This window comes from Botryllus schlosseri, chromosome 12 (genome assembly GCF_051294905.1).
Source record: "Botryllus schlosseri isolate E-star chromosome 12, Bs_hap1, whole genome shotgun sequence".
In the NCBI taxonomy this organism is placed as follows: domain Eukaryota; kingdom Metazoa; phylum Chordata; class Ascidiacea; order Stolidobranchia; family Styelidae; genus Botryllus; species Botryllus schlosseri.
Genome location: NC_137247.1, coordinates 14,168,520 through 14,194,974, shown reverse-complemented (window position 1 = coordinate 14,194,974; position 26,455 = coordinate 14,168,520). Strand labels below are relative to the sequence as shown.

The 26,455-nt window shown below is 40.5% G+C and overlaps 2 protein-coding genes and 1 non-coding gene across 3 annotated transcripts; 2 read left to right on the top strand and 1 right to left on the bottom strand.

Moving 5' to 3' along the window:
- Positions 1 to 1,815: 1,815 nt before the first annotated feature.
- Positions 1,816 to 10,155, bottom strand: LOC145451787 (ammonium transporter Rh type B-A-like). Its single transcript, XM_080330022.1, has 10 exons — positions 9,998 to 10,155; positions 8,226 to 8,401; positions 7,768 to 7,960; positions 6,448 to 6,598; positions 5,209 to 5,353; positions 4,964 to 5,127; positions 3,951 to 4,088; positions 2,817 to 2,950; positions 2,558 to 2,735; positions 1,816 to 2,267 (listed from the first exon to the last, which is right to left on the bottom strand). The coding sequence occupies exons 1-10, from the start codon at positions 10,000 to 10,002 to the stop codon at positions 2,109 to 2,111; spliced, it is 1,443 nt and encodes a 480-aa protein (XP_080186148.1). The 5' UTR covers positions 10,003 to 10,155; the 3' UTR covers positions 1,816 to 2,108.
- Positions 10,156 to 14,289: 4,134 nt separating this feature from the next.
- Positions 14,290 to 26,278, top strand: LOC145451786 (uncharacterized). The gene is made up of 16 exons (XM_080330021.1): positions 14,290 to 14,435; positions 15,623 to 15,770; positions 16,396 to 16,513; positions 16,644 to 16,783; positions 16,858 to 17,047; positions 18,111 to 18,270; positions 18,371 to 18,468; positions 18,539 to 18,659; positions 19,208 to 19,382; positions 20,784 to 21,021; positions 23,563 to 23,723; positions 24,449 to 24,554; positions 25,005 to 25,141; positions 25,503 to 25,668; positions 25,733 to 25,827; positions 25,903 to 26,278. Exons 1-16 carry the CDS (start codon positions 14,342 to 14,344, stop codon positions 26,033 to 26,035), a joined length of 2,280 nt encoding a protein of 759 aa, XP_080186147.1. The 5' UTR covers positions 14,290 to 14,341; the 3' UTR covers positions 26,036 to 26,278.
- On the top strand, positions 19,628 to 19,699 carry Trnap-agg (transfer RNA proline (anticodon AGG)). Its single transcript has one exon. It is a non-coding gene; the product is annotated as a tRNA-Pro (tRNA).
- Positions 26,279 to 26,455: the final 177 nt, after the last annotated feature.

Sequence of the window (26,455 nt, the reverse complement as noted above, 5' to 3'; positions counted from 1 at the left end):
CAAATTTCCACTGAACTTGTTTGAAAATATCAAAAAACATTGAACAGGACATCAATTTATTTCAAGGTAGGTTGCAGTGAGACTAATCCTAATGCTGGTAGTGACTACAGAAAGCACGACGTCATTCTGTCCTGCCATGCTAAATTTGATCAGTTTTGGAATTTCAATAAATTGTGTTGATTTAGCGTAGCCTAATTGAGGGTGAAACCGGGCAACCTATATTGCATGTAAGATTGTAAGTCTGTCTTAGGCACTGCAGTTCGCCAGCTATTAACAACAGCTACCCAGCACACCGAGCTTTAGGCTACTGCCAAAGCTATGAAGTAAAGAATGACTTACGCGTGGGAATTGAGAACCACTGCTCTAACCAGAGTTGATCATGGATTAGGATTTGGAAAAACTGGATTTGTGAAATTTAGAAAGATTAGGATTTAAAATTTATTTTTCAACGGATTAGGATTAGGATTGGATCTACCGATTTTCGGTGAGATTGATGTCCTGTGGCGAACGACGACAAAGTTTTATGTCCTACCAAAGTTACTTCATGTACTTTGGCACTCACTCATGTAGCGGTTTATTTTTTTTTACACAAATATAAGCATAAGATGTAGACTTTCCAAGTGGAATTCTAAGTTTGAATCGGACTAGGATCAGAATAAGGGTTGAAATATATAAAAAAATGGATTAGGATTTGAAGCTTCGGATTTAGATTGGATTAGGAGTAGGGCTGGGCAAAATGATTCGAGTACTCGAATCTGAATCGAGTAGTAATTGTAATGATTCGAGTCGAGTAGTGAAAGACGAGTTTTTCGAGTACTGAAATTATACGCACCTCGTAACTGAAAGTTAATTTACTTACGAGAATTATAGTTTTGATACTATTTTCCACTGAGGAAGCCGTGAAACCTTGATTGGCCGTGTTTCAGCATACCAGGCACAGTACAAAGCTACGAACGTTACTGGAAATAACACATTTTCGAAGTCATGATCATCCAACAAATTTGTTAAGAAATGCAATGAAATCGGTATCGTCGAAAAAATACCAAAGCATCTGTAATGTGATGGATAACAGGCATTACATTCTTTGTGGTGGCATAAAAGGTTCATATTTGGACATCGACATAGTACATCCTGTTGTGACGTCATAATGAGTTATACTCGATTACTCGACTCGAAGCATATTACGTGATTCAGAATCGAATCACTCAGGTACTCGATTTTGCCCAGCCCTATTAGGACATAGAAATTTCAAATCCGCTCATCTCTGGAACCACCGTCGTCATTTATCACCATGTTCAGCTCATGACCATTCAACATAATAATAATAATCAGGTTTTCTGCCATTTTTATCCGCTAAAGACACACGATGCATAAGACTTCACACGATGTAATGGACGTATATACACGGTCTCTCAATATAGCAATCACCTCGGCATAATGTCCGATGTAACAGTGTTCGATCTTGATCTTTCGATAATTTCAAGGTGATCTCCTTTTCTGATGCTTTTCCTTGACTTTTTTCATTCTTTCTTCACCGGGCCTCTGTCTTGGCTTTTTGTAAACACGGTAGTAGCACACGGCAGTATAGGAGCCAAGCTAACGTCGGAAAGGCGGTATTGCCGGTGATCGGGGTGGAATTACCATGTGGACAGCTATACCTTAAGCAACATCAGCACCCCTCGTGACTCATCACATCTGCCCAAACGTCAGCGATTAAACAGTTAGCCTACGTCATTTAAAACCACCCGACTCTCGGTTTATCTGACTAATTCTCTTGATCCCTGACTCTGCGACAGAAGCTGTAATGAAAAAGAATTTTTAAACTCTCAAATGATGATTATTTTATTAGAGGGTTACATCTTCATCGACACGAATTTCATATCGTGTGTAATCCAGTCCCTCACGGCCAATTATTTGATTTCAATATGTGGTTAGCACGTAACAATGAGAGGTAGTTTGACGCGACGTTAAACGACAGCAGGAGACCCGGCATTTGTCTGACCGGAATGACATGATTCCAAGCTTCATCTTCTTGAAGCACAGTATAGCTGGTCAATGGTCTAATTTATTAATGATGCGTTAATATCGACGGATGGTTAGCCGAAGTATCATTCGGTCTGCTGATTAAGGGAAGACCCCCCGGAGCTTTTGCGTTTCTTTATGTCAGAAAACGACGACCCAGCCTCGTCGTCATCGACGCCTTCGATTTTCTGATATTCCTTGTCGTCAGACGGCGAAATACTACCGTAGTCGCTTGTGTCCGGCATCTGTAAACATTTCGTAACTTCTCAATAGCGTACTCAAAGTAATAGGGTTCAGCGAAATATTAATCCCTTTCAGATGGAGCCACTATAGGCTGAACAGGTTCAGGCCTATACTGTGTCATACACTAATCGGTTCAGTGCAGCCTAGTTGTTGCGTTGGAAGATAACGGAATCCCGACAAATTCCCGGTCGTAACCATGATCAAATCTATTAGCAATATAATCGTGGGGCTTTCCGGGTTTCAGGTCCGCTATGGAGTTGCTAAGGATGGAAAATACTATCGACAATATTACCTCCCAGAAGGCGTTGTCATCGTATAGTTCCTCCCGCAAAAGCCTGTCCCAAATTGGCAGCTTCATGAGAAATCCAGTGAGGGTACCACCTGTGATAGCGATCGCTATGGTAGCTACCAAACCCGCGATCTGATATCCGCCTTGCATTGTGGGACTTCTCACGAAGATCTCATCGAAGCTGGAACCCAAATACGCAACGTGCGTCAGTATCAGAGAGATATGCAGACCGTTGGATATCCCTCATCGAGTGAGCGCCTACCTGTTTTTATAAATCTCGGGCGTCGCGATCGAACAAAGAACCGCGCTGATCATGGCTCCCAGTATGCCGGGCATCCCGTGGAGGTTATTGACGCCGCACGTATCGTGGATCTTGAATACTCTCAGCAATGCAGGCTGCGCGAGAATACCGTAAATGTATATATGCTGTTAGTTACGAAACTATATACGCGTTAGGCTCCATACCCCCTTTCCGTCACCATATATTCGATTCAGCAATGGCAATCCAATAAGGTCAGAAAGATAACGTATTGCACCGATTTTTCTTTATTATTTCATTATTCATATCGATATTGTGAGGAGGTTTACCATTTCAACCATGACAAATCCACAGGTGGTCAGTAACGAAGTACTTCTACCATTTGCGAGTTCTCACGAATACGTTTTGCCTACAATTGTACTACTCAATCGAGAGATTTTACACTCTGGATTCTGTAAAGTAGAAAGTACTTTTGGGATGTGCTTGCTTACTATTCTGAGTGAAAATGCCATGAAAACTGGTTAAAAGAGCCCATGCATCATGTCATTAGTAATTTTACGTCAGTCGCGAAGATGTGCATTGGAATTTCGAAAGTAGAGCCACATCTGATTACAGTGTGCGACTGCAGCATACCCCTCTGCGAGCCCTTGACCAAATATACTTTTTAAACTACTTACTCGCGTACCTTTTAGGCCTTCATTTTCTAGTTGCACGTGCAGTAGCTGTAAATCTTGGAAATTCCTACTTCTTATAATTGAGTAGAAACTCGCGGCTTTACTTCTACGTCTGCTTGAGTACCAACGCTACCTATTTTGACCACCACTGTTGTTGTTGTTGTTAGTATTGTACATATGGTGTTCGGCTACTATGGCCTTTTACACCACACATTTATTTGTACATGTGAAATCAATGTTATGGTTCCAATCCGATCAGAAAGATTACGTACTCTCAACGATTTTCGGCGATCCTTCAGTATTTCATAATCCATATTGTAATTGTGATGCTGACCATTCCAACTATAATGACAATTTAACTTTCTAACATACCCGTACGTCTAAGATGGTACGTAATTTCAGACCTATTCCAAATAATGCCGTATTCATATAGTCAACTCACTTACGTGCGTACTGTACTTACTTGAATGTACTTGAATCCAACTACACTAATAATGCCGGCAGTCGTTCCCGCCAACATCGCGCCGAATGGATGAATCATCAAGTTCGCACTAGATCCAACCGCGACACCCCCGGCAAGCGTGGCATTTTGAACGTGTACCTATAAAACAACATTGGAAATCACTAATAGAGCTGCGATGTACATTTCATTATCATTATGTGGCAGCGACATGCCGATTTATTATTCCAAATCTGAATTGTACATTCTTATGGCTTGTCCACATCCACGTCAATAACCAGTATGTAAAATTTTATGAAACTGTAACCTGAAAATTCAAGATCCTTAACAATTACATGTTCATATTAAATTTATCTTGTAGTTCAAACATATTCTTCATATTTCAGTGCTAACATTGCGGCACCGTATCGTAGGTTCGAAATTGTATAGTTGAGTAAAAAATCCCGCCATTAAAATAAACCCCAAAGTTATTATTAGGACTGAGCAAAATCGAGTACCTGAATGATTCGATTCTGAATCACGCAATATGCTTCAAGTCGAGTCGAGTAATCGAGTATCGTTCATTATGGCGTCATAACAAATATGTACAGTTTATGCCACCACAAAGAATATAATGCCTAATAGATCCATCTAATAAATGATACTTCGGTATTTTTTCGCCCATACCGATTTCATTCCACATTGGTGACAATGCTGTGGGATAATAATGACTTCGGAAATATGCTACGTCCAGTAACCTTCGTAGCTTTGTACTGCCTATATGTTTCCTATGCTACGATATCGCCAAATCAAGATTTCAAGGCTTCAATTCAACAGTGAAAATTAGAATCGAAACAATAATTCTTGTTCATAAATTAACTTTCAGTGGCGATAAGCGTATAATTTCAGTACTCGAAAAAATCTTCTTTTACTACTTGACTCGAATCATTAAAATTAACACTCGATTCCGATTCGAATACTCGAATAATTGCGCCCAGCCTGAGTTATTATCACCAGAATATTTAGTTAACACTAACCATATCAATTTTATTTTTCTTGCTTGTCACTGCCGACACCGCAAACGTAACGATTGTGCACGCGGCCAAGCTGAATATTGTATTGATCACTGCTCTGTGTCTCGCATCTCCCGTGAGAAGACCGGCGTTAAAGCTCGGCCAAAACACCCACAAGAAAACGGTACCTGAATAACACATCGTTTAACCCAGATATAATGTGAGGGTGTGCCAACGGTAAATCGAGCAAATATATATAGGCTACTAACCGACCATGGAAAAGAGATCTGAATGGTAGACAGACCCTTCTTTAGGACTTGTCGTCTGTTCCGTCTTGTATAACACTCTTGCTATTGCCAAACCGAAATATGCACCAAACGCGTGGATGTAAATCGACCCGCCGACATCCGTTACCTTAATAAATCGATATCCGATTATTCATTTATCATGTCTGCGCACTTCGCGTACCTGCAAACCACGGCGAGTTGTCAACGATATTGACATCGAAGCGGCATAATGAAGCAATATATATTAACAGACCGGGACGGGCTCGATGTCTCGATGTGCACGCGACGCAGGTCCGAATACGAAATTTTTATCCACTGCAGTCTGCGCGAACAACCACTAACACATGGTTCGAGTATTTGCTTCGCAACAGGCAATCTAAGGAGGAGTTTATACCACGAAATACGTCCTTTACGAACGAAAGTGGGTTCATGACACCATTTTAGATTTGAGCTGGTGATATGACTTACTGGGAACGAAGAAGGGTTCAAAATTTGGCGCTCGTAGGCTAAATTTATTCATATTGCCTATTTCAAATGAAGGGGTTGCAAAACTTCACCCTTTTAAGCGACATTTGGTGATACCACATATTTTGAGCGAAGGATGGTTCTCAAGACCACCCTTTGAAGTGGGATTTGATGATACTATACTCCGCGGTCGGACAGCAGAAAGCACGATTTTGTTTGATGAGCTCCGGAGCAGATATGGGTGAATAATTGCAATCGACTGCAATTACTGAGATTACTTCTGATATGCGCGATTCCGATTAGGATTACAGTAAACTCTGACAGTGTCGCATAAGCGGTGCATCAGATTGTCGGCCTTTCTGTGCTTGAATACAATGATACCTAACCAGGCTGTACCAGTAACTTGACCTTGCATCCGCTGCTACCCTGGTATTGGTATTAGTGGATTCTCAATCCACAGATACATCCAATATACATAATGGCTGATGGTAAGATTCACATATGAAGTGAAGTAGAAACATCAGAGAATTTTTGCAATTTATGCCATATTCAATATAGTCCTATTAAAACTATAAGGATAAGTAACCGTCCTTTACAGAGCAGTTACGATTACTTCGATTCTTAATACAGTCTATTACTATTACGATTACCCATTTCTGGTCTGAAGTTTCAAAATGTCGATCATTTAAATGACCAAGGGAGCAACTTGATATATCTATGCACAAAATCTGAAATCTGAAAAAAATGAACAGTTACCTCCATAACAGACTCGCCAATCCATAAGGACAGATTATAAATCACGATTTCAAAAAGCGCCATCACGAGGACTTGAATAGGACTGACTTTTCCAAGAACTGCTCCGAAAGAAATCATTACTGCGGCCAACGCAAAATCAACCTTGATTAGTCTGAAAAAGCGTCATAGCGAGAGTAACCATCAAGATCAAATACATCAAACAATATCATATTAGCAATCGTTTAACTCAGGGGTGGGTAAACTTTTGAGCTCGCGGGCCGCATTCAACTCCTAAATCCATTCGCGGGCCGCACTATATAAAATTGAGATAAACCGAAACGCAATATTGGTATTTGATTATATAGTGAGGACATGGAGATTATATATGTTCTTATTTAAAACAAAACAAACATTGCTTTGATGATATCGTACACACGTCAGAAACATAGTGGCGAGATTTCATAGGCTGATCGACCTCAATAACCAATTAGTCATAACTATAGAGATGAAAGTCGGTTGTCCCGATTCTTAGAACAGGATTGAAATTTAAATCTGTGAGCATCGATCTGTTCATAGAGTTACTAATTCCACTTTTGGTTCAGTTCCAGGACACACAATTCTGACAGCATCATAACCATGTTAGAGCTTCAAGCACGCTTCTACGATGTGTAGATAAACTATAAATACCCCATTTCTACGCGTACAGAGAACAAATCTACCTAAGACACGCGCAAATCGTTTGTATAAGCACATCACTGAAATAATTAAAACAGGAGGGGCCAATATGAAATCCCACTCGTCATCCAAATTACGTCAATCTCGTTAAGGATTTCTGTGATGTTTAGTAGTTGAAACCTTTCAAACTGCGTGGGCCTTGAGATCGGGGTGTCGAGCCAGAAATTAAACATAAAGTAAGGAAGTATTTAAGAACAGTGGTTCTCAAACTTTTTAAGACACGCCAACCCCCCCCCCCCCCCCCTTATGATGGTGAAAGATTTCGCGCCAGCCTTATCGTCATATCACAAAACGCAGCCAGGATGCTGGCAAGCCTAACGGATTGTTTGATGGCACGGAAGGTTACGACTGTGGATCAGGGATTTTTAAATATGAAATTGAGACTAAATACAGAGCAATGATAATGAAGTGAAGGGGAGAAAAATTTTTTCAGTGGGGGGGGGGGCGCACCCCAGTTTTAGTACCACTGCCTTGGAATTATCATGGCGAAATATACTGAGAAAAAGTTTAATCAGTTCCCTGCATTATTCGATTTTTAGTACGGGCCGTAGTTTGCCCACCCCTGATTTAACTGAATATAATAATGTAATTAATGTTGTTACTCACTCTACGACGTCCACGAATATTTTGGATTCTCCCGTTTCAATAATTTTAAACCATCCGTTAACAAGAGTCGCCCATTCAATCAGGAAGCAACCCAGAAGGAAATTGAATCCAATAGACCCGAAACCGTGAAGTTTCAAGAACGCCATCAAAAAGCCGAAGCCGACAAATATCATGACGTGGATGTCTTGGAACACTACAAAGGAATGGTGAAACAAAATCACCAAAAAGTTTGGTTTTCATACGCATTTTCCGCAGTTGTGAATTGACCAAATCTCTTCATGTCCAAGAATTTTATCAGTTAGGACGAATAACGGATGGAAGAATATGGTTTTACAGAATGAAACTGTCTGCAGTTAATTAACCATTCGTTTTAAATACAACCCTAGACATCATGTTACGGATGGTACGTTGGCGTGATAAAATTCCAGCAACCACGGTATACGCATTTGGAAGCTTACTCGGGTAGTAGAACGACAAGCTGGGATCCTTCCCATCCACAGCTGCATCAGAACCGCCTTCAGACGCTTTGCCTTGTGGAGAGGCGACATCATTGTAGTCCACGAAAAGTCCGAAAAGAACCACAAATATTACGTGCATCACCAGCAAGAACCCGGTCACTTTGCCTTTGGTGTTCCTGAATAAAATTGGAGCTTGATCAACAAAATGGTGTGCACGAATTCTAAAGATAGTGAACAAGAACTCAAATTCAAAGACGCATATATTATGCAACCCTGATTGAGAATTGGATGTTGTACGTATAGTACACAATGCTGGAATATAAAGGTCCAATACTCCAATGGGTTGAATTTTACAATGTCCACTTTTATAAAGATCCAGTCAACGTTAAATAAGCTGGTCAGTGGTCATGCGAAACGAAACGACTACGGTCAAAGAAATACTGAGCAAAAGTATGTTAGGACGAATTCACCCCTAAAAGCCATTAAGTCTGTGCTTTAGCGCTACGTGCAAAAGATAGAGATGCAAGTAATATCAATTTACGTAAGATTGACAGAATTATATACCGCACTCTGCCCGTGGTGGATTAACTTATAAAAAAATCAGAAATATATGACTCGCCAAGATAAATCTGTAGGTGACAAGCGGATGGAGGCGGTGGTCTAGTTCGAATTATTAGCTAGTTAGTTAGTTGGTTCTATCAAAAATGTCATCTTTTTCAGCTAGTTCTGTTACTAGTTGTCATTGACAGCAGCCAGGAAATTTCGTGCGGATGTTCCACACAGGGATATCTAGTACTGTATCTGGTACTATAGAACCGGTGCGAATCGAATGAATCCGATCGCTGGTTGGATGTTACCATATATCGAGCATTCAAGCTTGGTGCGATAGATTATGCAGGTTTAACAGCACTACGATCGGTACATTCGGAAACCGACCCAGCATTACTAAAAATCGTCATAATAGGCCTAATGAAAAGGCTCCAGATCTGGAAACTTGCAGACCCGCGTGAGGTCTTGATTTTTTGTGTGCATGGTGTCTCGCCATCAGTGCTCGTGGTGATCATACGCCAGACCGAAGTTCGTAATCATGATTCTTAAGCTGTCGACTTATATCACGGCCCACTTTCGTTCTAGGCTTTTGTAGACACCGCTGAGCCGGATCGGATACCACGGTAAATCTGTGTAATCGGCATCGCTATGGGATTCTTCATCAGTATAAATTTACTGTGGCTGATAAGCTTTGTAGCAAACGGTGCATAACGCTGCTTCAACGGTTGGCCGATCGCCCTCAGGGAAAACGAAGGCGTCGTTAACAACTTGACTTAATGCGCTTGTTTTCGTAGTAAATTCCTAGAATTTCTTGCGTCCTACAATCCCGACAGGTCGTACTATAGTTGGGATCATTAACATTAGGCAATGCAGAGCGGATATGTAATATATATCGACAAATAGTCATTCTCGTATACATTCGGTAATGACATACTAAATCGCATAGCATTTATTTCTGTATTCTGAGGCTAAATCATCGACAGACACATTCACAAAACGAATTCCAACCTGGCAGTCAGTAGGCCTAAAATCGTCATACATTCGGCGATTACCATTAAAGCATTTTGTAAGTTGTACCCAAATGACGAGAATCGTTCAAATTGCCTTAATCAAATGCATTGCCTATCGTTAACGCAGTATATGCAGATCATACGTGAACTATATCAAAATTTTACTAGGAAGGCAGTATTGCATTTCTTAAAATAATGCTCCCATGTACTTACGCCATCGCTTCTATCTTCGTATATTCTTGACGGCCCAGATATCCTGTCAGATCTCACACCCGCACTCGCCAACCCGGTGATTGATGAATGAGTTGGATTTCATTGCGGGCGTATAGAAAAGAGAACCACGCCTCTCACGAAAAAATGCCGAGATCTGCTGCATTACTTTTGCGAAATCAGCGTCGCAGTACAGCTGCAACAGGAAATTCCGGCTGATGATGAGGATTGCTATCATCTTGCGATTGATCTGTGCATCAAATTCCCGTGCTATTTTCGAAACATGTGATTCTATTAGTCGATCATTGAGGGGAGTGTACCCATGTAGGATGATCTGATCAACCACGCCCCTGAGGGGGGGGGGGCGAACCCCTCAGACACTTTCATTCTACGAGTCATATTACTATACATACGATTCACAAACCCGCACACACCCTATCCGTAGCGAATTAAGTCCGATACCACGCGATTTATGGACTAGCCAGAATAGGCAAGCCTAAACGGGGAAAGCCAGACTTTCTATATATCTACATCGGCTAGTTGCGCTAAAAAGGAAAGTAATAATAATCCTAAAAATGAGTGAGCGTGAGCATTCGCGATGAGGTGCGAAAATACTTTCGTGGTATGAAGTACAAAATCTTTTATCGTATGCTACGTACCGTACTAATTCACCGCAGGCTATATATTTATAAACAGAGGCCTGGACAGGAAGGCACAGGAAGCGCTTTTCAATGCGACCCTGTCGATTGAAATAGCAGAAATTCCAAAAAGTTCAAATCGCACCGTTGCTAATTTCAAAAAGCGGGCCATGAATGCAATATCTATCAACTAAACAGATAGAAAGGGTATGGGTGTTCGTCCTGCGAATCTTGATATTTCAGAGGTCAGTGTTCGCAAACGAACCTTGGGAGGTGCGACACTATGAATATTTTTGGGAGATTGCAGGATTTTACAGTAATATTAACACCTTTGAATTAAAATCAAAGTTCGCTACAATCTCCAGTTGCGTGCTGCAGTCGCCTGTTCAATCTTGTAGGTGACATGCGGCTAACATATAGCCCGGCCTGTAGTACGCCGTATCTTCAGAAGTCAGAAGGTGTTTTTTGGTGTCGAAACGATTTATCAGCAAAACCATTACCCCAACCCCATCCTCATATGTGTACGTAAGTACGTCAGAGTTGGTAACAAATGGACGAGAATACGCGTCTCATAAAGTAGATCCTATTGACAATAGAGCATTTTAACATGAGTTTGATATCCCTGCCATAGATAGTTTGATACCATCAACTAACCATCGATATATGTAGTAATAATAATAATATTGATAATAATCTGATAATATTTCAACATTCGCTCAGTTACAAGTGCGCACATTGTATACTCGTGTACGTAAAACATTGGTGCACTTTCAACAGCATGATACATCTAAGCAGGATGCCAGGTGATTTCAATATCCTCGGGATGATTTGACTGTTTTCCATTTCCTTCGTACTCCATATACGCAAGCTATTCTTGACAGCGCAGCCGCTAGGATCAACGATACCGCATGCAATCGCGAGAATATGTTTCAGGAATTGTGATATCTATTGACATACCGCAACAATAAGTTTAAATCAAGTTACAGTTTGTCACCGATATTTATTTTGAGCATGTTTATAGCAGTCGTTTAATGCAGATATCTGCATTCTAGGAGCACATCTATTTTATTGGTAATAGAGTGTTTTTGCCTCGTAGTTTATTGCTTGATTGATTGAATTCTCAATGTAATACTATTAATATTAGACTTGGGATTAGCGGCGTAAAACAGTGGTTCCCAAAGTGGGCGATATCCATTCTAGTTGTAAGTAAGTAAATCAACGATTAGAAATACTTGTTTGATTTATAACAGGAATTCTACACGTAAAGACTCAGACTCATATGAGTGTATGGTGTGAGTTGAAACACGAGATAAAATTGTATAGTAGACTATTGAACTATTTCTTCTACTGAAAGTCAAGTTTATCTATAATTTCTCCGGAATTATGCATTCTCAAATGCAACATTATCAATGCTGTAGTCTCCAGATGTATAGTGTAGGCAGGCCTACACGAGAAGAATTCTATTCGTCGATGCTCCATATCATTACCAAATTGCCAGAGATGAAAGCGATTCCATATTACACTAGCAGAATGCGAAAAATTGAGGAGGCGGTAAATAAAAATAAATATTCGGCACACCTATAAATGTTTTCATTGTTTTCGGTTATGAGTCAACGGAGAGAGCCTTGCTTGCAGCTCGGAGCATACATAAGCTTTGTCCTGGAATGAATTACTTTTAATCGATTTCGGCTTGTCAGTTTATTTTCACGTTTCCAGTTTAACTTTTACGCAACATAGAGCTATCTGCATCCATGGCGTTTCCCGTAAAATTAATGTAGCAAAAAGAGTACGCATTTGAAAATACAAAGCACAACAAACTATCTGTTTACACTTTCGAACATCTTTGCACAGTGCATACACTTGATGCGACGGATGAACTTGACGCTTCTCCGCGAGTGAATATATTCTTGGAATTGTTTTGGAAACCACACGCATAATAATCACGCGAAATTTGTTCTTCGTTATGCACATGTTTAAAAACCTTGGACACAATTGTACGTTGGGAGGAATAGTAAAAGACTTTCCACGCCCTTTTGAAACTGCTACATAATACTTTACCATAATAGACCAAATCTTTTGCAGGGAAGGCGAGCCTGGTATGGTGCAATACAGAATCAGTTTGTTAGAAATTCAGCTTAAACTCGATCATCGGCAGTCCATAATATACTATAACATTGTACACATGCAAAACACTGAATATTGAAATATCGCTAATCAAGTCGCCATCAGCAAATGCATATGACACTGGTTGTGGTTGACCTAATCCGTGATCTACATTGTAATCTACGTAAAAATCTCATCACTGCAGCATTAGAGAAACAGAAATTCACTTTAGGTAATGTATAGATGAGGCGATATAAACGAATTTTAGTTTTAACCGTGATCGCTACATTCAGTGATGGCCCTACGAATGGGGGGGGGGCTGGGCGAGACCTACCGGGGGGCCCCTATAAGCATCTAACCGTAACTTCTGGGGGGCTCCGCCCCCAGACCCCCTTTCGCATCTCTTGTTGTTATCTATCTTTCACCACGCCCCACGGTAAGGTAAGGTCAGGAGCTGGATTCGGCCATGTCTATTATTGAATGCGTGCAAGGATAGACTACATCTAAACTAAGTAGGCCTAATTCTACCGCATGCAGAGACGTGATGATCATCGGGATACGGGACTTTTCTAACAAATGCAGAGATTTGATGATGACTGCACGGAATCATATTCTGGCTTGGTACACGGATTTCCATGTTTATTCGTTATTATCCTTGAAAAAAGAGCATCATCCAAATAGGGGGCCCTTCGACCAGGGGGGGGGCGGGCGATCGCCCACCTCGCCCATCCCAAAAGCCACCACTGGCTACATTTAGTCAGCCTAAACTTTTTTCTCGCTTGCCACATAAACGTCAAAATCTCTGTTGGAGAAAATTGTCACATTACCAGGGAAAATTAGGCCGCTCGCGTACCCCAGTTTGGGAGCACCTAGTGTATGAGAAAATAAACTTCCGTCCCCCTCCTGTTATTGGAGTTTCCAATTTCCAATTTGGAAATACGACAGATTTATGTTGACAGCATGAAGATATCGATATCCTCAGACGGAATTTTCAATGTTTTTTCGATTTGTGCGCATGGACGCAATTTGATATCAAACTAGTACAGTGGTCCCAAGCCTTTATGTCTCCGCCGACTGAATCACGCATAACATAATTTGACCGAATACCACTCAAGACGTGTGAAACGCGGGGTGTTTTTAAATTTCTTGTCTTTTTCATTAGGAATAGGATAAGTTGCACCAAAAATAATTATCAATTTAAACATGGATCGTGTGTCTGAAATAACAATATCATACCAAATATTGACATAACGATATCTCGGTACTTCCTCAAAAACAAAAATTTAAATTCACTAAAATATCATCAGGCTTCAAAATGATTGCAGCAGATTTTACTGACCAAACCTTTTTCACTCCACCCCAATCATTTCAGTTATTGTCAGATGTCCGAAGATGGTGGTTCGGTATAACAGTTGACTGTACTAAGTGCCTGACCGGACAATGTACGGTTTGCGGATTTTGAGCAATCATCCGAGTCGACGTAATTAATAACACTTATTAACAATTTCTTGTACGGACTGCGGGTTGTAGAATGAGTTACACAGAAAATTGTTTATAATTGTAATAACTTGATGATTCGTCACAGATATAGGCTTTATACATCAAAATGACTATCTTGTTTCGCGTGTTTACAGCAGTCGTTGTATGCAGCTTTGTTCAATTTCATTCGCCTGGCACTTTCTTTGCATATGCTCTAGTCGGTGAGTATGAAATTTTTGTTGCTTTTTATATTCGTTGAACCTAACTTCCTTTTTATCATGCAATCACTTTTCAACAGCTTATTCAGCGCCGACATTAGATTAGTTAGAGAAGTGCTCCATTACATTCAGCTTTCTAAGTGGGTCTTACTTGCACCTTGGACTTCTTGTTTCTGTAAAACCGCACGCGACTTCCGCTACGGTTACAATGCAAATCCCGGACACCCTCCTAATTCGTCTTAGGTATAGAATAAATAGCACGTGGATGTACTCCCTGTTGACAAGCGAGGCAAATAAATTCTGTGAAGTTTGCACTGTAGGCTACTTCTTCGCGATCAAATCATTAATTTCTGGATCGATTATAGTGTATGAATAACATGAATCCCCTCCAAAATGTTCTGATTTCCTGATATTACTTAGCCTATGTCTCAAATTTCTAAGAGAATACGACTTCTCAAAAAGGGCGATCCATGTGATATTTTGGTCCTAGGAGACTTGTTTGAGATTCGAAGGCGGAAACGATCATTAGATGAGCTTTTAATAAGCTTGCGAGCTTCCGTCGTTATACAGCCGATCGGGTGAACATGAACATTTGAGAAATCAGCCACTCAGCTAACTTCCAAGTTATCAACATACATTTAATTAGGCGAAATATCGTTGGAAAGTGACGACACCAATTGCCCCTGGTAATAATACCAAACTCACCGATGGAGGAATCCTGACGTATTTCATCCCTAACTTCCACGGAATATTTCTTGGAATATTTTATGTATGCATATTTTGCGCAGTGAAGATAGCATTTACACATATTTTTATCACCCAACTGTCACCAAAATGATGTGTATATACTGCTACATTGAAAACAGTCCGATGGAATATGCAAAAGCTGTGTGTTTATGATCGTCTAAATCAGTGGTTCTCAACCTTTTTTTAAACACGCCCCCCTTTATGATAGTGAAAAATTTAGCGCCCCCTTATCGTCATATCAAAAAATCCAACCGAGATGCTAGCAACCTCAACAGATTGTTTGAGGGCATGGAATGTTATGATGTTCATGAGAGAATTAAAAAGTATGACATTCGATCTATATATAGAGAAACATGCGGGAATTGGAGGTACCCCCCCCCCCCTAAGGCGCGCGCCCCAAGTTGGATACCACTGGTCTAAATGATGGCAATGAATCGTTGCAGGGATTGGAAGTAGCACTCACGGCGTCACTGTCGAGGACTTTCTTCATATATTCAATGAGCATCGTCAGGATCTCATCCCGCCCGCAGCAGATATGATGCTACTTAGATGGAACGCAGGACTGCACGAAGCTGCTGATATTGTAGCGAGGTAAGCGGACACACGCAGTCATTACTCGCTACTCCCTCTTGGCTGAGACCGGATCCTGGCGAAACGCGAGGCGCTTGTTTGAGAACCCAGTAAGAGCTGTATAAGATTTATCATATACTGGAAACTAACAAAGGTAATTTAATAAATAATTCACAATCCACGATGTCGTTATGAGCCAGCACTCTTGGCAAAAAATGTGTATTCACGTCCGTATACAACCCGCGATGTAGGGTGTGCAATGTGCATATATACACTCTTTTCAGCAACGATCATATCAAATTCTGCATAGTACACCATAGCTCACAAGCAAGCCAGGACAACTCCCAGAAAGAGGAAAAGTTCACGCTGCTTTTCTTTGATTAGTTCTCTGAATACTGAGGAGTTATCCAATCCATTTTCATTGAATTGAATGCTCATGATTATCCACTTCTCAAAATGGATGAATCATCGTGAGAATTTGGTCACAAAATCGTCATTGTAAAATTCCATCTTATGTACTGGACAAGTGGACATTCTTGTAAAGCTATAAAAACTGTCCTTAGATTTCGTTTCAGCGCACACCCAAGAGAGACAAGGAATAGTAAATATTAACTTATCCTCACAGCAATAACATTTCCATATTTAGGCAGTGTACAAGTACAGAGGAAGTAGTCGTGTCAGAGTCCGGATACATGGGATTACGATTGGAAGTACCGCCGTCAGGAGATATCGAGCAATACATCTATGAATATTTCAACAATCAGGTGAGCACATTTCAGATGAATCCATACATAAGCGATGGGCTGAAGCCGCCAAATTTTTTATGACTATATATTTGGTCGACCTAAATTCTGTCATGTATGCATAATGTACTTATTTCACCATTCCACGCAGTCGACAAGCTGTAATAATGGAAGCTGCGATATAGCATATCTCAATACAATATGGCATGATCTACAAGAAATTGGTTGCGCTGCAGCAGAATGCGAAAGCGAGATCCAAGGATATCTCGTCGTATGCTTGTATCCTAATATGTGAGTATCGGTTTACTGGGTTGACTCCATGCGAGTACCTATAGAAATTTTAAGGCTACATTCAACCATTGCAGAGCCACAGTTACAGATCTCGATTCGGCTTATACTGTGGGAACTCCGTGTACTCTTTGTCCGGGTGATTTCCCAGCATGCCACAACAATTATTCGCTCTGTACTAATCAAATACCAACGGAGATCAACATCATCCAGCATCCAGGACCGAACGTCACTAAAGCCGGTCAACGCTTCACTTCTAACGCCATGGTAACACGCGCTGTGTATCTTTGGAATAAGTAGCCTATATTTCTAAAAGTCGACAAGATGTCAAACCGTAAACTTGTAAACCATTCTTATATTCAACCCAACTTTAACGATAGTGTTACTTTCAATATTAAAGTGTTCATTTTGTTTTTTGTTTTTGTGTTATTCATGGTGTTTGTCGACTATACCATGGTCATTTACATCAGGCCGATATAAATCCTTATTTTTTATTCCGTAGCTGCGGGCGTGTAGCACGCCTAGCACGGCCCACTTCATAGGCTTTGCTTAGACACCGCTTACACGGAGGAGATGACGAGGAAGCGCCTAGATAAACCTCTAACACTTAGATAGGAATTCTGGAGTCGACCTCGGTCGGACTCGAACCCACAATCCATTGGTGTGGCCGCTGTGGATTATACCACGTTACCAATATATCCTATCTCGCCACTAAAGTATTTTTGCTCACACAGGGTTGTAACCAGGTCACAAGGTTCCATTCTGATATACAAACACAAGTCTATATTTCTTTTATAATTTTTCTGGAGTGAAGTCAAATTCTGATCGTACGACTGTAACTCTTACGACTAATACTTTATCGACTCTATTTTCTGTAAGAAATACACACCGTTCATTCAATTTGATTTAAACGATACTATATATTGATGGAGGTATTGTTTGACGGAAGCGACGCAAAATGCTTTTTGTGGGATATCAACTTGCAATTTACATACTAAGGGGTAAAAAGGTCAAGGGTCGGGTCGCCGGCACGTCCCAGTGCAAAATTCAGCTTTTCGGGTGGTAGATAACTGTTTTCGCTAACAGCGCTGTTAAGTATAGAGACATACAACACCTCGTTGTATCGCACGAACAACATCACGAAACGGGTCAGTAGCAAAGCAACCGGTTGGAAACCTCTGGCCAACACTCTACAAAGTTTTTGTGCCTTCTGCGCCATGGAGTGATTTCTAAGATATGGCAAAACGGCATCAGGTGGAAGTGGGGGAGTGGAAAACGGGAGGTTTGAAGGTATACTTCTACTGTTATTAACACGATCCCTTCCTCCCAGATTCAAGTCGTGGATCAAAATGGAGAACCGTTCACGGGAAAGCAGAATTCTGCATGCCCATATGAAATTGGAGTTGAGTTTTCAATGAGAAGTCACCACGAAGCTCGACTTCGAGGTGACACGGTTGTGAATTTAGTGGAAGGAGTTGCGACATTTGAAGGTTAGCAGCGAATAGGTCCTATTGTATATTGCATTTGCATGCGTATCTTTGTTCACGCGAGTTGTGTTATTTTCGGCAATCACGCGACTTATGTTTTTAGACCTTACAATAACCCAGCCGGGTGAATACAAGCTGCGGTTTTATCTTGAATCCCCTGAGAACGTAACAGCATTAGAGGTCACGTCTGATATGTTGACGGTAAGCTTGCAGCTCAACTGTAATATTTTTATCGCAATTTGCGAGCTTTTCCTTGATTTATCTCACGTAGATCGATTACCCGCCAGATACCATTGACAATTGCACGGTGGAAGAGGGAGATGGGCAATTCGAGAGATTCTATGAATGGAAGACATCCAATTGTTCGAAAGTATGCATCGAAGATTGCAAAGGTATATTAAGAAATTGGAAGTATTGGTTTTACTCGTTATTACAAACCTAAAGAGTCTCTCACATACGGTAGCATTTCACAAAATAGTCAAAACAGTCCTTGGTAATTTTGATCCAAATATTGATTAATAATATTCATCATTATTCAAGCAATGGCTTTGATTATGATGTATTATTATTTTCAATCCGTTCAGGATTATTAACTTTCTGACTATTAGACTAATATCGGTATTCTTTGATGGCTTATTTATAACATTGTTATAGAAGCAAAGTCATCACAAAACAACGATAAAATAGTTCTTGTATCGCGCCCATATGGAGCAATAATAATGGCAATTGCGCTCTTATAGTGGTATCTGTTATTCCGCGTTCAGTCGCTAATTGTTATTGTCGCCTTTCCTAGTTATCATCGTTCAACTCAGTAGTATAGGGTTATGCAAAATTTAAGCATACGTCTATGCGCTTGCATTTGCGAGTATTTTAGCCGCTATATCGCAATTTTTTTACTTCATCGGGAGTATGACTTCAAATAACACGAGTCCGTTTACAGGGCAGTACTCGAGCTGCTACGAATTTGAAGGATGTGGGCCGCACGCGGATTGCGAAGATGGGAAATGTGTTTGCAAGAATTTCAGAGACATACCAAGATTTCAATTTAACGCAGAATCACTACGGGATATGCTCAGACCTCAATCGATATGCGACCCCGATCGAATAGCTGTGAGGTACCGTCATAACAAATACTTTTCATCGATAACAAACACATATTCAATCAAGGTCATACAAAATAATTGATAATCGTACCCTCTCTAGGGGTATGATTGTCGCTTTAGGTGCACGAGGTCCCGGGTTCAAATCCCGGACGAGCCCGTGTCGAGATTATATATTTTTTAAATCAACGACGATATCTATGAATTCCGGAGTCATTTACAAATAAAACTTTTAAAATAATTCAGAAAATGTACCCGTCGGCTCGTTGGTCTAGGGGTATGATTCTCGCTTAGGGTGCGAGAGGTCCCGGGTTCAAATCCCGGACGAGCCCAAGTGGAGACTGTAGTTTTTTAATCGACCACGATATCTATGAATTTAGGAGTAATTTACATATAAAAGTTTTGTAAGTTATAATTCAGAGAATGAACCCGTCGGCTCGTTGGTCTTTGGACTCTCGCGGGCCGTAGTTTGCCCACCCCTGCTCTAGCTTTTCACGAGTCTGCGCGCACTCACTAACTCACTGCGCGGTTCCTTGAACAACAGTGCGTAACGACTAAAAAAGGGTCATCACTTTGGCTTTTTTGTGCGGAGCTTCGATTTTCTGTGCGCAGAGATCGTGTCAGAACTGCGCAATTGCGCGAGCGCGCGGCTTAGAGGGAACAGTGCTTGTAGCACGGCCCACTTCTAGGCTTTTTATAAGACATCGCTTTTACACGGATGATAGTATTTAATGTGAATTTTAAGTTCGAAGAATAGAAACCAAAACAGTATTCCATATGTAATTATTTCAATAGCTGTTGAAGTCAATGAGAAGTCTGTGGTCGATCAAAGTTGTGAACAGGTTCTTTGAACCCTGGATGGCGAAGAAAACAAAGAACTAAAGAATAAATAAAAATCACTATTATTTGTGTCCGAAAAAAAGAATGAATAACCTACAGTCACTATAATTTGACGTAGTGAGAAATTAGTGGAGAATTGCGGCAGACCTATGATGCGAGCCACTGGTATAATGTATTGTATACGAATGAGGGGTTGGGATTTTTTTTAATTTATCAAGATATCAATTCATTACGGTTGAGCACGCGTGCGTAAATGCCGGTAATGCAAGCCTTTTCGTGTTGACGAACATACGCGTAAGCCCCATTCTCGCACTCTACTCACACACACGCGCTAAAGAATATCCTACAGTCACCATCATTGGACGTAGTAAGCAAGTATAGTGGGGGATTGTGACAGACTGTGGCCGCGGGCTACATTATCATATACGACCGGAAACTCTCTGCGGGCCGGTCATAATCACGTCGCGGGACGGATGCGGCCCGCGGGACGTATGTTGCCCGTCCCTGATATAGTCTAATAATCATTAAGCAGACACATATTGCATTTCATGACTAATTGCGTTTGCCGTCACACAGACTCGACAAATGTGGACTGAATATATTGGGATACACGTTGGCAGACTTATATTTACTCGGGCCAAAAGCTATTACAGAGCCAATTGATGCGTATGGCGACATAAATGACCAGTTACTATCTTATATACAATCATGCGCCTACAACGATTGCCGGGGTCGCGTGACGGTTGGGACAGATGCTATGGAGTATGAATTGGGAGTCTCTGGTAATTTTGGTGATTGCAACGCAGATATTTCGGTGAGTGATCAATGATCAATTGATCATAGATGCTTCAGAGCCTGCGGCACATATCTACATTCATAATGTTGTGAGACTGTAGCTGCTCCGGTTTGACACAACGTATTTGTACAATGTACATAAATGTAATAGGCCACTCCCGTATGCTGTTATATATGTGTAATATATTCGACCAATTACACTTTAAACATGTAAATCTTTATTATGGCGTTATGTATTTTATTATGCAACCTATAGTTGAATACTGTAAAGTCGCCACACCTAGGATTGCATTTAAAACAAGCAGTTGTTTAAATCGTTTAGTTTAAAACATGTTTTAAACAGTGTTTTAAACAAAGGCCTTTCCATAAAAAAACAAAATTGTGTACGTATGCCATATGGGATGGTTGGAACCCTCAAAATAGTCGGTACAACAGCTATAGTAGGCCTATACGTAGATATTTCGTCAAAGGAGCTATATTTACCCTATATTTTCAATATGATTTTCAGTGTCAATCCACTATGGCGTCAAAATTGAATATTCGTGACGTCATGCCTTTAAAAAAACATGTTCTCAACAAGGGCCTTGTTTTAAACATGTTTGTTTTAAATTGATTTTTGTTTTAAATGCAACCCTCACACCTATAGGCTTCTTGTTCTTGATTATGCTCGTTTGGTGATTACAACGCAAGTAGTTTTGTTCGTCATATCCAAGTATTTTTGCGTATCTACCTATCTACCTTTATATACCTATATACCCAGGAGTGTGTTGAGATGAGAATGAATTTAGAAATAAAAACAGTCGTTGTTTCCAACATAATTCGTATTTTTTTCGAGGTTTCGTTTATCCATATGATCACTTGCATAGATGAAAATAACATTTATTGCAATATTATGGTGCACAATAGTGCAATAGTGTGCGCCATAGCCTACTTCAAAAAATTTAGCACTTGTATTAATAAAGAAACAATATTCATTAAATATTTTAACGTTCAGTGACAAAGTCACTAAAGACGTCGTCCATGACAGACTGAGTAGCTTAGAGTAAAAATTGCTTGACATTTCCCGCATTCCACTATCCAACCACTATCCACTATCCATCCGCTATTTACTCGACTCCGATGCATCTGCTCGAAATACATTTCCACTGTTACCCCTGGCCTGATCAGCGATGCTGATGAGCCCCTTTCCAACCCAACCCCGTTTTCTAAGGCTTGTGTTCAGAAAATTGCTTGGGACCTGTTTTAAAAGCGTGTGCTCTAAAACATGTTTTGTATTAGGGGCAGCCCTACGCATTTGATAATAAAGCTCGGTAAATGGTTAGAAACGAATGGCTTCTACTTCTTTAGATAATTAAATGAAGTTTTCTATATGTATAAGTTTTACTAATGAACCCCTATATTAGCGGTCGGGAACGTTTTTCGTCCGAAGGAGAGGTAAGGCACAGGTGAAGCACAGACAGGCCAAGGCTCACCTGTGATAGCGCGATTCATCGTAAATAACTTGGAATTTATGTTGATCTGATATAGGCCTAATTATCGCACTGATTCCGAAAATCTAATTATATTGATCGACTTCTTAATTCTCAAAGTAGTCGGCGGCAACATAACGTTACGCTACACGCCTACATTTTAACGGCGTTGCTAGAAATCTACTTACCAATCAAAAACGTGGATTAGAATTTGTAATTGTGAATATCGGTCAATCCACGGCAGCTCATTTCTCGCAGTCAATCAGGAAGACAATGTGTATTTGATAACTGACTTGTCATACAAACGTCGCCATGTCTGCTATCCTCTTTGATCAATGTATCGTGCAAACCAAGATTTCGAGGCGGGTATATCGAATTCGTAAATGATTTTGGTCGCCGCGAAACAGCAATAATTTAAATTCATAAAATTTTGAAAAGGTATAGGGTAGGCCCCTAACTCTGAATTCGCCACTGTCTTTACCTCTAAAATACATGTATATTGTTTATACTGCTACAAGCATACTTATTCCGACCGTAATGAATTTACTGATAAGATGTTGGAATATTGATAACTTAAGTACAAAAAATGGCATACTCCTGTAGGTTTTGATTCCGAAGTATGTATCTTTGATTAAGTTGGCTGCGTATGAATATAAGGCTATTCGTAGGAGTGACGCCATCGTAGCAACGTAATATATGTAGTAGAATACAATCTCGGAATTACGCCTACCTGCATATTCGACAGCATCGGTCACTCTGCTGTAGGGACAATGGGGCATCCGCATGGAAGCATGATGTACATTAAATATCTGAAAACTCATCACCCGATATTGAGCGATTTCGGTTTCATAAACACCTCATCCCAATCGTGTTAAAGCTACGCACTTGGGGGTAGATACTCGTATACTCAAAGGTTGTGCTATGTTATACGAAATTACTTCTACCTTTAGTGGAATAGCACCAATCCAGTATCTAACTTCAACACTTCTGAGTCAGCAACCGCGAAAACCGTGACCTGTGCTGTACCGCTTACCGCACTTCAGTATAATTTTGCGCCAGAGGACCCTTCTCTCATATTTGAATTTCGACAGGACAACGGAACTCACGTCACGTACACTCACAGAGTGCGCGGCTTCGGAGGCTTTTCCTCGTCACAAATAACGAGAAAGCGTTCGCTGGCAGTGGATTTCTCGTGTACATACGTCCGAAGTTTGACGACATCGTTGGATTTTGGAATCGATGTATTATCGGGGTGGGATTTACTGATCGACTTTAATATATAGTTGTGCGATAGTCTTTAATGAATGTTGACTGAGATATGTGGGAGATAGGAATGTTCCACGCTAGACATCAAAGTTCTGTGATCCAACACACAATTCTTGTTTGAAGCTCACCAACAATACAAATGTGCAATCATTCGTAAACCACGTCTCGCTCTTACAGCCAAAGCGATTGGACGCCCCTGATCTAATCACTATGTATGATTCGTTGTTAACTCGAGACAAGTACACTTCCACACTACACTACTTCTACACACTCCTGTGAGCCCGATGCAACGAATAATAGATATGAAACCGACATTGAAATCAATCTGAACGGCTATAACCGAAGTGGTTGGATGTTACTGAAGAATAAAGAATACGGTAGATTGGCGCATTTATTATATCGTCTACAATAGTTGTTTTTGCTTTAATCATGTACAAGATACAATGAGACATGTTAATTTTCATTGGGTTTCGGGAAATATCGTATGGCTCTCGCTGGAATTAAAAATATGTAGCTTGCAAAAGGTTTCCGACCCCTGCCAAAGTGTCCCATGCTCAATTGTCGTTTGTACATTGTGTGGCATGCTTAAATATCGATTAGTACGGGTGTTAAGCCATTACTAATGCTAAACTCCGGGTCATTTTATCGCAACCATACACTCATAGGATGATCTTAAGCCCACCGACAAAACTAAGACATAGCTTTCTGCAGGACAGAGGCGGTGGCCGTTCACGACCAAGGCAGCTACGGTGTGGAAATCAGTATGTGGGAAGACTCTACCTACACGACGAAATACACGACACCGCCAGTAATCATGGTAGGTTTTCTGAAGAGATAAAATTATTGCCGAGATGAGGAGGGAACTGCATTAACGAGATGTAGCAAATTGGATTTGGAGTGGATTGGTATTTACTTCCGTTTTATTGCAAGTACATGATGTAATGCGGGTTCATATTTGCAAGAAGACTTGATATAATGAATCCCGAATATAAGACGAGGATTGAAATATGCCAAATTCCCACTTTTCATGAATGAGTGAATGAATGAATGAATGAATGAATGAATGAATGAATGAATGAATGAATGAATGAATGAATGAATGAATGAATGAATGAATGAATGAATGAATGAATGAATGAATGAATGAATGAATGAATGAATGAATGAATGAATGAATGAATGAATGAATGAAAACTATATTGATTATTGTAATTTCCAAGATGACATTCATTCACACATTATTACTGCGATGAAAACTAATTTTTAGGTGCCAGAATTTGTTTTTGTCGGTCTAACTCTGGAAGGCCTCGAATCGACTGAAGTTATTTTATACGCCGACCATTGTTACGCAACACCAACTCCTGACGAACACGATTCATCTGGTGAAGATCTCGTAACAGATGGGTAACGACACACATTAATGTCGCTTCGCGATGCTTTAAAGTCGTATTTCGGACACCGACTGTAGGCCTTCTCATATTAGAATTGCCTACTCTCGTGGCCATGACCAATTGACCAACTTTTGTAATTACCGAGTCTACCTTATCAGTTTTTCATCGTCATAGTGCCTACTGGCAGTAATCATGACCAAATCCACACATTCGAAACAGTCAATTTCCCTTCTATGACCCTGGTTTATCAATCGCTGATTTTAAGACCGCAAATCAATGATCGGTTATGCCGTGCATGCGTGGAAAGTCCACTGACAGCCCTATTTGAGTCATGACTTGGAACACGAAGGCTGATTTGCGTAATGGAATTGTAGGTGCTCCGCCAACGACGACGTCACAGTGGCTCAGAACGGAGAAGGCAGAGATGTGTATTTCTCATTCAAGTCATTTACTTTCATCGGCCAAACGGATAACACAGCCGCTTACATCCATTGTGACGTTGTAGTTTGTGCAGTCAACGATACCACTGCATGTACAGTGGTATGGGCGATATTGAAATTTTCAACTCGAAATTTGGAATATGCCTGGGTTATTTATACTATAGAGCTGCAGTGGAAGAAGGCGAAAGCGATCGATTTCGAAAAAGCATGACTATACAACGGTCTCGCTCGGCCCTGTGAACATGAGAAAAACACATGAGTGAGTAAACCTTCTGCAATACCAGTATTCAGATTGAATCACATCTTGAAAATTATATTGTGATTGTTTCTGCAGCACTCAATCGATAAGCATTCAAGATGAAAAGTACTCATCCTATTTTTCGAAGGATTTCTCCACACAAGAACTGATCAATCCTCCTGTGGAAAGAACCGCGGGCTTTGCTAACGTTAATGTCTACTTCGCTTGAGAATTGACGCGTTGTTTATATATCTACAATCCGATATGTGTATACTCAGCAACATTTCTGTATTCGGTTTGATTACATATTGTAATTGGTGAGGTGTATCACAAATCATATTCTTCATTTACTATAATAATGTTAACTGCTTGCTGCAGTTATACGCATTCTCATTGCGCATGTGCTGGTTGAAACAGCTTGCATGGCTAGCCAACTATACTGAGGAAATAAAAAATATGAATACGGAAACAATGTGGTAGAAAGTCTGCCTCTTGAACTATAGCTGTCAATCACGAATCAGGTGACAATGCTTTTCGGGGCTGAAAGGAGGTGCGGTGGGCTATTATAACCGCCCAGTGTTGTAATCAAGTCACTATACCTTCGAGTCACAAGTCATCTCGAGTCATTGCAAGTTTTGACTTGACTCGA

Excerpts from the sequence above, each read along its gene's own strand:
- LOC145451787 (XM_080330022.1), bottom strand. Across the intron at positions 5,128-5,208 it reads AGATCTCTTTTCCATGGTCG|GTACCGTTTTCTTGTGGGTG; the intron begins GTTAGTAGCCTA and ends TGTGTTATTCAG. Across the intron at positions 2,951-3,950 it reads TTGGATTCAAGTACATTCAA|CCTGCATTGCTGAGAGTATT; the intron begins GTAAGTACAGTA and ends ATTCTCGCGCAG.
- LOC145451786 (XM_080330021.1), top strand. The coding sequence starts at position 14,342 with ATGACTATCTTGTTTCGCGTGTTTACAGCAGTCGTTGTATGCAGCTTT. Across the intron at positions 17,048-18,110 it reads GCTTCACTTCTAACGCCATG|ATTCAAGTCGTGGATCAAAA; the intron begins GTAACACGCGCT and ends CCTTCCTCCCAG. Across the intron at positions 23,724-24,448 it reads GGAATCGATGTATTATCGGG|GACAGAGGCGGTGGCCGTTC; the intron begins GTGGGATTTACT and ends AGCTTTCTGCAG.